The sequence below is a fragment of the Carcharodon carcharias genome, chromosome 17 (assembly GCF_017639515.1).
Source record: "Carcharodon carcharias isolate sCarCar2 chromosome 17, sCarCar2.pri, whole genome shotgun sequence".
Classification (NCBI taxonomy): domain Eukaryota; kingdom Metazoa; phylum Chordata; class Chondrichthyes; order Lamniformes; family Lamnidae; genus Carcharodon; species Carcharodon carcharias.
The window spans coordinates 104,871,834-104,883,014 of record NC_054483.1 but is presented as its reverse complement, the minus strand read 5'-3'; the positions used below and the strand labels follow the sequence as shown (position 1 = coordinate 104,883,014).

The 11,181-nt window shown below is 43.5% G+C and overlaps 1 protein-coding gene across 1 annotated transcript in view; it reads left to right on the top strand.

Moving 5' to 3' along the window:
* Nucleotides 1-10,105: 10,105 nt before the first annotated feature.
* Nucleotides 10,106-11,181, top strand: part of abcc2 (ATP-binding cassette, sub-family C (CFTR/MRP), member 2) — a 130,884-nt gene continuing 129,808 nt past the window's right edge. The window contains exon 1 of the mRNA XM_041209599.1: nt 10,106-10,148. Within this exon, the coding sequence (XP_041065533.1) occupies nt 10,107-10,148 (42 nt within the window). The 5' untranslated portion in view covers nt 10,106. The remainder of the gene's footprint in view (nt 10,149-11,181) is intronic.

Sequence of the window (11,181 nt, the reverse complement as noted above, 5' to 3'; positions counted from 1 at the left end):
TGCCCCAGTTCCTTTATTCACTACCATTGTTCTTCTCTCCTCAATGTTTGATCCCTTGCTGGGTATAATTCCATGGTCACTATCTGGTATCTGACTCAAGTGGCCAATCTTTACAAATGTGAACTGAGACATTGAGTGTTGGCCCACGTTGGGTGCATCATTGCAACGCTCAATTCTCCCTTCAATGTGGCATCTGCACATCCTGTACTTCCCAGTCCAGATCACTGAATAGTGGCCAGGAGTTGGAAACCTTGACCAATTTCTTCTCTCAACCCCATGGCCACTGTCATCAGCTGTAGCACTCCTACTGCTGTTCCAGCTAAGATCAGGAAACTCAACATAGACCAAATCTAGAGCTTTCTTGTCCTGTTTGACTCCACTACTGAATGATAAATTCACTGAGCCATCAGGGAAGCATTGTTATTGTGCCAGATCCTCCTTCCTTGATATTAATTAATCGTTTTTAAACAAAGATATTCTATTTAAAAATTGAAGGAAGTAAAGTAAACATCCATTCTTAAACATTCACGTTTTCTGCCCAGATGGTGAGATTGTCTCCATAAAAAAAATCTTGATTGCGATTCATTCCAAAAGAGAAAAGCGAGACTTTGCAAGACAGGCGGCCCCTCCATAATTAATTGCTCTACATAGAAATGGAGCAGATAGGAGGACCAGTTAATCACAGAGAACAGCACACAGTAGCAAAAGAGTGAGTGGATAAAATGATGTGAAATACTGCTTAACGTAAGTGTAAGCTGATATACTTTAGATGTAAGAATGGCAGATGGAAATACAATCTAAACAGAGAAACAGGTGAGTAAAGGGATTTAACAGTCAATTTTTTTCATGTATTTATATAAAAATAAATATGTATAACATGATGCAGCAAAGGAGACCATTCAGTCCATTGTGCTTCTGCCAGCTCTTTGGAAGAGCTATCCAATTACGATCCTTCCCCTGCTTTTTCCCCATGGCCCTGTAACTTTTTCCTTTAAATATTTATCCAGTTTTCTTTTGAATCTGCTTCTATTGCCCTTCCAGGCAATGTATTTCAGATCATAACAACTCATTGCGTAAGACAATGTTTCCTCGTGTCGCCCCTGGTTCTTTTGCCAGTCACCTTAAATCTGTGGCCCTCTGATTACCAAGCCTCCTACCACTGGAAACATTTTTGTCTTATTCACTCTATCAAAACCATTCATAATTTTAAATCCTTTATTAAATGTCCCCTTGTGCTTCTTTGCTCTCTTTGCTCTAAGGTGAACAACTCCAGCTTCTTCAGTCTCTCCATATAACTGAAGTCCTTCACCCCGGAACCATTTTATTAAATCTCTCCTGCATCCTCTCTGAGACCATGACATCCTACCTAAAGTGTTGTGCCCAGAATTGAACACGATACTCCACCCTGGGCCTAACCCATGTTTTGTAAAGGTTTAATGCAACCTGCAACCTTTTCACAGTGCAAAATATGTTCAAAAAGATGAGTGGGGATTTGGGCTTCATCATAAGTTCTACTGGCATGGTACAGAATGCTGTTCAGCATTCACTTGGAACATTGGGGCTCTACTCCATGATTATCGGAATGGGGAGGACTGAGTTAAACCCATCCTCCGGCCTCACTGAAATAAATTGGGGAGCTTCAGTGTCAACCAGGTTTTCCAATCAGCGGCTTACCAATTTAGTCCTGTTCTGAGACCCAGAGGTAAATCAATGGGGTAATTGAGGAGTATTAGCAGTGACCTGCATTTTTTGTGAAACCAGCAGGAGGTGCTGCTGCTCCATCAAATTCCACAAAATACAAACATTTTCAAAGTTCTTGGGCCTTTTTTAAAATCTGCTTCCCAATGGTCCCTTTAAAGATCATAATCTCTGACTCGAACACTAACTTGTTACCAACCTGGGTCTGAACTGAGAGCAGGAACGTTGTTTCAAAATTGACACAAGGTTCCTGGGCAGATTTCAGGCTGTTACCTGGGACCGCCAACTGCTGCAACCAATTTAGCAGAGGCCCGACCACCCATAGATTGGCTGGGGGCCTTGACCCTGTTAAATTTATTAATATTGCGCATGTTTGAGAGCTTAGGCACCTTTTGTGTTGCGTATAGGTTGGCCCACTCTTCGAAGGATAAACTGGCATTGGAGAAAGTGCAACAGCAATTTATTCCCATGAAGCACTCCCAGGGCAGCTACAACACGGGGCTAGATACAGAGTAAAGCTCCCTCTACACTGTCCCCATCAAACACTCCCAGGGCAGCTACAACACGGAGTTAGATATAGAGTAAAGCTCCCTCTACACTGTTCCCGTCAAACACTCCTAAGATAGGTACAGCACAGGGTTAGATGCAGAGTAAAACTCCTTCTACACTGTCCCACTCTGAGAAAAGCAGCTTCTCCTCTAAAACCCCTTGGGCCACCTGATCCCCCTTTACTTATTCTAACTTAAAAAGTAGGCAATGAGATTAGACTGTGTCTAAGAAGATTGATACCAGTGCTTACTGAGGGTAACGGGGTGCCACGGGATGTGTTACTGTGGCTGTTATACTTTAGTTGACGCGTTTTAACACCAGCGAGTTGGTGACTGGAATAGGTGCCAATTCAAACTGCACCATGGAGAACTCACTAATGGGGCTTGTTGTGGACTTCAGTTGGGTAGCTCTAGTTGAGGGGAGTGAAAGTATGCAGGGAATCCCCCTTGAAACCTCAGAGATCTCTTGCAGATGGTCAAAGAAGCAACTTATACTGAAGGCAATGTTCCCACTACTAGCTTGAGCTCTGGTGGTTTTTTTGACCCCCTTCCTGAGGCGCTGGGTACAACTGTATTTGTTGCCAAACCTGGCTGAGATTGGCAACCGTGACATTGTCTGAAAACTGAACCTCCGATCTTTGTGCTCTGTAACTCTTTCTTTGCTGCTTTCACCATTAGGAGAATCTCGGGCTCTGACAACCCTCCAGTACCACACACGTATGACCATTCATCATTTGTGCACTCAGACAGTAAATATTGACAAGGATGTTCAAGTACAGGTGATAGTGAAAGTTTGACCCTGCTCCCCCATCCCATCCTTAACTAACATTTCCAGCTATCAGGAGGAGGAACTATCTTATTTATTGCTCTTTACCTTACTTGTTGCCCTAATTGAGATCATCCAACTCAGAACAGACCAGATTCCATTATTCTATGATTTCAAGAACTATCAACTCAGCAGCAGCACTTGTTGTAGGAGTCATTCGCTAAGACAATGAAGCAACCCTGGTTTGGGGTTTCAGACCCTCTAGATTTTAAGATTAAGGAGAGGATGAACTTAAGTTGGTGATTGGGGAGGATGAAAACAGAAACGTTAATGTTGACGTAACAGGCTTGTCAGCAAAGTTGAAGCCTATGGAGCAAAAGAAACAGTGGTAGCACAGATACGAAGTTGCCTGAGTGATAGGAAACAGAGTGTAGTGGTGCTTTTCAAACTGGAGGAAGGTATACAATGTGGTCTCCAAAGGGTTGCTATTAGGAACACTGCTTTTCCTGATCTAAGTTAATGACCTAGACTTGGGTGAGCAGTTTGCAGATGATGCAAACCTTAGAAGTATTGTGACCTGTGAGGAGGATTATGATAGACTTCAAGAGGAATAGCCAGCCTGGTGGAATGGGCGGATATGTATGAAATTTAATGCAGAGTAATGCAAAGTAATATGTTTTGGTGGTGTTACGACTGGGATGGGAGGAGTGCGCGAATTATCAAGCCCCTCCACTCTGCAGGCCATACCATTAATTTAAATGTTTAATTTTCTCACCAAAACGGCCAATTGTTTATCTATATCTCTCGTACCCAGAAAAAAAAGAGACTCTGATCAGGCTTCTTACAAAAAACTAAGAATGATTAAATTATTTTAAAACGAAACTCCTTTTAAACAAGTTTTAATAACTGGTTAACACATAGTTGTAGTCAGGAAATATAACAATCTACCTCTTCCTAAAGAACTGCCTCAACGCACACACACTCACACAGACAAACAGAAAGGGCAGAATTTTGCTGTCGGCGAGCAGGGGGCGGGGCCTGCTCGACAACTCGGGACGACGTTGGGCAGAATCCCCTGCATCATCTCGCCCCATTTAAATTTTCAGGAAGGCGGGGGCGCAGCAAAATCAGCTGTGGGCCCGTCGCCCTGTCAATGGCCAATTGAGGCCATTGACAGGATCAATTACACAATTAAAGGACCTGCTCGTCCAACCTTATGGTCGGCGGGTCATCCAGGAGCCCCGGCGGCTAATAGATAAAACATGAAAACTCATCCACCGGCAGGATGAGGTTTCATGTAGGGTTTTAAAAAGTTTAATAAAGTTGTAATGTACATTATGGACATGTCCCATCTCACGTGACATTGTCACATGAGGGGGACATGTTAGGGAATTTTTTTTTTTCTATTTTTCATATTTTTGAACGTGTAAGCGAACTCCCTGAGGCAGCACTTAGCCTCAGGGAGATGTGCGCTCTTCCGAGCACATGCGTGAAAGAGTGCACTCTCACTTTTGGGGAATCCCTCCCCCCGTTCGCACAGGAAGCACATAGCGCTTCCCGCCGGACGTCATGCTGGGCGGGCCTTAATTGGCCCGCCCACATAAAATGGCGGTGGGGCCCGCTTCTCCCCAACAAGACTATCTTCAAAACCAATGGGCTCACAACTTAAGTTTTTTCTCCTCCCTCCCATGTGATTTCCAACAAATTATCAACCTTCCTTTTTAGTTTTTTTCCCCCCCATCACTTAAGGTGATTGCAGTTCAAAACAAACAACCAGATCTTCCTCAAATACAATGAAGGTCAGGTGATTTCTTGGAAGAGGCCTGCTTGTTGACAGTTGACCTTTTAAAAAAAATCCCAGGTTAGCATCCAGATATCCACATCATGCCATGTCCTTCCATTTTGTAAAAGAAAAATTCAGTCTTGAGAAATATGATTCTAACAGTAGGAAGAATGAGGACAGACAATATAAAATAAAGGATACATTTCCAGAGGGAGTGCAGGAACTGAGGTTGAGAAAACAGTTAATAATATTGTACAGACATGATAGTGGGCTTTAAAGAGGCATAAAGTGTGGAGGCAGGTTCAATCGAGGCATTCAAGAGGACATTAGATGATTATTTGTATAGGAACAACATGCAGGGGTACGGGGAAAAGGAAAGTCAATGGCACTAAGTTATAATGCTCATTTGGAGAGCCGGTGCAAACACGATGGGCTGAGTAACCTCCTTCTGTGCTGTTAAGATTCTGTGTTTCTGTGAAAAGGAAAGAAGTTATGGTGAACAAAAACAAAAATACCTTGGAAAACTCAGCAGGTCTGACAGCATCAGCAGAGAGGAACACAGTTGACATTTCGAGTCCGAATGACTCTTCATCAGAACTAAGGAAAAATAGAAAAGAGTTGGAATATAAGCTGGTTTAAGGGAGGGGGGGGCGGTGGGACAAGTAGAGCTGGATAGAGGGCCAGTGATAGGTGGAGATTGCCAAAAGAAGTCATAGACAAAAGGACAAAGAGCTGTTGACGGTGGCGATATTATCAACGAAGTGTGCTAATGGGGACATTAAGGGTGGAAAGCAGGACAAGCAAGGGACAGATAGCCCTAATGGGGGGGGCTGGGGTGGGGTGGGGGGGAATCGAAATAGGCTAAAAGGTAGAGATAAAACAATGGATGGAAATACTTTTAAAAATAATGGAAATAGGTGGGAAAAGAAAAATCTATATAAATTATTGGAAAAAGGAGGATCGGAAAGGGGGTGGGGAAGGAGGAGGGAGTTCATGATCTAAAGTTGTTAAACTCAATATTCAGTCCGGAAGGCTGTAAGACACCTAGTCGGAAGATGAGGTGCTGTTCCTCCAGTTTGCATTGAGCTTCACTAGAACATTGCAGCAGGCCAAGGACGGACATGTGGGCATGAGAGCAGGGTGGTGTGTTGAAATGGCAAGCAATAGGGAGGTCTGGGTCATGCTTGCGGACAGACCGAAGGTGTTCCACAAAGCGGTCACCCAGTCTGCATTTGGTTTCTCCAATGTAGAGGAAACCACATTGGGAGCAGCAAATGCAGTAGACTAAATTGAGGCAAGTGCAAGTGAAATGCTGCTTCACTGTTGAGGAGGGGGGAAGTAAAGGGGCAGGTGTTGCACCTACTGCGCTTGCATGGGAAGGTGCTGTGGGAGGGGTAGGGGTGTAGGGGGTGATGGAGGAGTGGACCAGGGTGTCCCGGAGGGAATGATCCCTGCGAGATGCTGCCAGGGGTGGTGAAGGGAAGATGTGTTTGGTGGTGGCATCATGCTGGAGTTGGCGGAAATGGCGGAGGATGATCCTTTGAATGCGTAGGCTGGTGGGGTGATAAGTGAGGACAAGGGGAACCCTATCATGGTTCTGAGATGGAGAGGAATGTGTGAGGGCAGATGCACGGGAGATGGACCGGACACGGTTGAGGGTCCTGTCAACCACCGTGGATGGAAAACCCTGGTTAAGGAAGAAGGAAGACATGTCTGAGGAACTGCTTTTGAAAGTGGCATCATCAGAACAGATGCGACGGGGGCAAAGGAACTGAGAAGTTATGGTGGACCTTAATAAAGCATTGGGGCAGCCTCAACTGGAGTATTGTGTCCAATTTTGGGCATCACACTTTAGAAAGGCATTGGGAAGGGTAAGAAAATACGAGAATGGTTCCAGGGATGAGAGCCTTCAGTTACGTGGGTGGATTAGCAAAGCAGGGGCTTTCTCTTTAGAGAAGAGAATGTTGAGAGGAGATTTGATTGAAGTGTTCAAAATCATGAGGGGGCTGGACAGAGTAGATAGGGAGAAACTGTTCCTATTGGCAAAAGGGTTGAGATTTAAGGCAATTGGCAAAAGAACCATGGGCGACATGAGGAAAAACGTTTTCACACAGTGAGTGGTTAGGGTCTGGAATCTCACTGCCTGAGTGTGTGGTGGAGGCGAATTCAATTGTGGATATCGAAAGAAATTGGATAATTATCTAAAAAGAAACAACTTTCAGGGCTACGTTGAAAAGAAGGGGAAGTGGGACTAAATGAGTAGCTCTTACAGAGAATCGACTTGGACATTATGGGCCAAATGGCTTCCTTCTCTGCTGTAATCATTCGGACCAGACCCCCAAATTTTGGAACGACCCATTTAGGGACCAGTAACCTTTTGTTTAAAGCGGACAAAATTTGAGATCCCAGGTACTTACTAGGAGAATAAAGGTACAGGATTCCACGGGTTTTGAACAATCAAAATAAACTTTATTACATAGGGTCAGAAAAGTAAAACAATTTACAAGATCTGTCTTATGCACTAACGTTCAGAATCAACATGAAGTACATGTGAATTAACAGGCAAACTGTTGTCGAACACACCACACTGCATAATAAAAGGCAGATGCAATCAAGACAGAATTCACGGATTTCTCTGCAACCCACCCAGACATCAGTATCCACTGTGATTTTTACAATCTCATTGAAATTCTGTCTCCCTTATGAGGGTTTGCAAGTCTTCACTCTTTTGAAGATCTAGCCTAGGAATTCCCTCCAAAAGTCACTCCAGCTCAGACTGCCTCAATGACTGTTCACCTCCCAGGTTTTCAATCTCATCTCGTGAGACTATATTCCCCTGGATTCCTGGGCTGCACTCTAGCACTAGCTCACAAGCACAATTTCAACTCTTCGATCACTCCGAACAGAACGTGTCACAACAGCAGCATTGCATCACTAACCTTGGGGGAAGACGATGGTGTTCTGGTAATGTCACTGGACTAGTAATCTAGAGGCCTGGGCTAATGTTCAGGGGACAAGAGTTCAAATCCCACCATGGCAGCTGGTGGAATTTGAATTCAATTAATAAAAAAAAAACTGGAATTATAAAACTAATCTCAGTAATGGTGACCATTACAACTATATTTGAGTGTTGTAAAAGTCCATCTGGTTCACTAATTCCCTTTAGAGAAGGAAATCTGCCATCCTTACCTGGTCTGGCCTACATGTAACTCCAGACTCACAGCAATGTGCTTGACTCTTAACTGCCCTCTGAAATGGCCTAGCAAGGCCCTCAGTTCAAGGGCAATTAGGGATGGGAAACAAATGCTGGCCTTGTCAGTGACGTCCACATCCCATGAAAGAACGAATTTAAAAAAAAATCTTCTGTTGCCGTCTCAGTTCTCCATGCCTTCTCCCAAGTCCTCACTACTTGAAGCCTGTCAACCACAGCACTTTTACTGCTTGGAGCCTCTTTTCTGTTTAGACCCTTTTTCTTTGGTGCTCCCCTGGTGGTTCCTACCAGTGCTCTCCTCCTCCCAGTGGCTCCATCCTCAGTTCCCTCTTTCTGGGACCTCTCCCTGTCCTCTCTCCCTGTCCCCTGTCTCAAGATTCCTTTCTTTATGGCGCCCCTCACATCTCTGGATCCCGTGGTTGGATTTGTGCTTAGTTTTTCCCCACACAGGGATCTTCATGCATTGGGCACTTGTCTCCAGCTCGAAGATCTCTAAAATGCTGGACTGTGTGGAAGCGCAGTCCGCTTCTGATCTGCGTGTGCATGGAAACCCCCGGGGCAGGCTGGGATTGTAGTTCCTGGCCTCTGCTCAGAGATCAGGTAAGTTAAGATTCTGAATATCATTCTACAGTTCAATGATTCTATGACAAATTGGGATTTTGTGAGGAACAAGAGAGGAGATTTCATCTTCGCCACTACATTCATGGTGTGCTAGTCTCACTGCTGAACTACAACATGCACTTACAGTATATAACATATTTAACAAAATAACACCCCATAGCACTTCACAGAAGTGTTATCCATCAAAAATTTGACACCAAGCCACATTAAGAGACCATAGGACAGATGACCAAAAGCTTGGTAAAGGAGGTAGGCTAATGAGCGCCTTAAAGGAGGAGACAGATTTAGAGAGGGAATTCCAACTGGTTTTGATCTCTTACAATAGAGATGACTAAACTTTTTATCATGGTCATGCCATTGAGATTTTTGGGCCACATTTGTTTACAAGTACCTTCATCAATGAGACAACTAAACGTCCATGTTCACCATTCAAAATAGGGCAAACCCAGTGGGTGAGGAGTTTCAGAACCTATTTGTGCTTTGCCTGTCAAGGTTTGGGTGTTGCTTATGGCATATGAGCTGTAGTTTGAACAACCCTTGTTTTACTGCGAAATGCAGCAAACAAAATGTGAATGCACAATATGTTTCTGAGTCACATTTTCCTCTTTATTTTCCAGTTGAGTTTATTTTTCTGTACAGGTGACCTCACTATTTTTGCTTCCTCCCTCCTGCCTATTTGCTATTTACACTATAGAGTTTGAGATGATGGACAAGCTGAATTGGTCCAAAGACCTCTGTCTGTTATACAAGCCTCCCAACCTGCTTCATCTAACTCCATACAAACTCCACATGAAGATCCCAAACTTCACCTCATTCTAAATCTTAATTTATTGAAAGATGTGAATTGGGTTATAAGGCAGAAAGTTCACCTGGCCATATACAGTCAAATGTTGCAATTTGAAGTGACATGGTTTTAAAGTCCAGTTGAAAGTGCGTATTATGGTAGATTACAAAGAGAAACTAGCTCCAGAAGAAAATGATAACACTTTCTAATAATTAACCATAGATTACTGTTTTAGTCACTGCTGGAGTGGGCTTTGAACTAAAAAAATCAATCTAGAGTGATTTGGACCCACAAAGTCCATCAACAGCCCACTTAAAAATACAAGAAAGCGATTTGCACCATTTCATTGCTGAGTATTGGGAACCAAACTAAAATGTGATTGTTCCGTTAGTCCCACCCAATTAACTTCTCCTCCCCAAAAAATGGTTGATCGGTGTATAATACTAAGAGGCTGCAATTAAATATTAACAAGGTGGTTGGACCTGAGTAGATTTTATTGTCTAGACAGTGTGCAATGTTACTCAGGTTGGATGTTTACTGCTGCCTTCTTCATTACCCCATCTCCACTGCCTGCTCATTTTTGTTTTTGCTGAGTCACGATATAGGTTGCTCTTGTTTTTGATGTTGAATCATTTTATTGGGGTGCCACACTGTGAAGTATTCATTCTGAGCGAACTGTTGAGAGACAGCAAGACATGTCATCAACACTGGATAAATACTGCGGCTCCACGTTTTGGGTGAGTACCAACTTTGCATCGTATTTCTTTGCCTGTCAGTTCCTGTCTTTAAATGTTAGGTTGGGGTCACAGTGATTGGTATATTAAAAAAAAACTTGCATATCTATAGCATCTTTCACCCCCACTCAGGACTTCCCAAAACCTGTTACAACCATTAAGTACTTTTTGAAGTGTAGTCACTGTTGTAATGTGGGAACTCATTTGCTCACGGCAAGCTCCCATAAACAGCAATGTGGTAATGAACAGATCATCTCTTTTGGTGAAAGCAAAATACTGCGGATGCTGGAAATCTAGAACAAAAACAAAAATACCTGGAAAAACTCAGCAGGTCTGACAGCATCTGCGGAGAGGGATACAGTTGATGTTTCGAGTCCGTACCACCCTTCATCAGAACTAAGACATATGGAAATGAGATGAAATGTAAGCTGGTAGAAGGGGGTGGGACAGGAGAGCTCGATAGTGATAGGCCAGTGAGAGGTGGAGGCCAAGAAGAGACTGCCAAAGATGTCATAGACAAAATGACAAAGGGGTGTTGACGTTGGTGATGTTATCTAAAGGATGTGCTAATGGGGACATTAAGGGAAGCAAGCTAGTGGCAAATGGCTCTAGTGTGGGTGGGGTGGGGGGAAGAGATCGAAATGGGCTAAAAGGTGGAAATGAAACAATAGATCGAAATAAATTTAAAAATAGGGAAGAGAAAAAAATAGTTGTAAAAAGAATGAATTATTGGAAAAAAGGGGATCGGAAAGGGGGTGGGGATGGAGGAGAGAGTTCATGATCTGAAATTGTTGAACTCAATATTAAGTCCAGAAGGCTGTAGAGTGCCTAGTTGGAAGATGAGGTGTTGTTCCTCCGGTTTGCGTTGAGCTTCACTGGAACATTGCAGCAGGCCAAGGACGGACATTTTTTAGTGTTGTTGGTTGAGGGAATAAATATTGACCAGGACACTGGAGAGAACACTCCTGTTCTTTGGGATCTTTTACATTTAGCTGAGAGGTCAGATGGGACCTCAATTTAACATTTCATCCAAAAG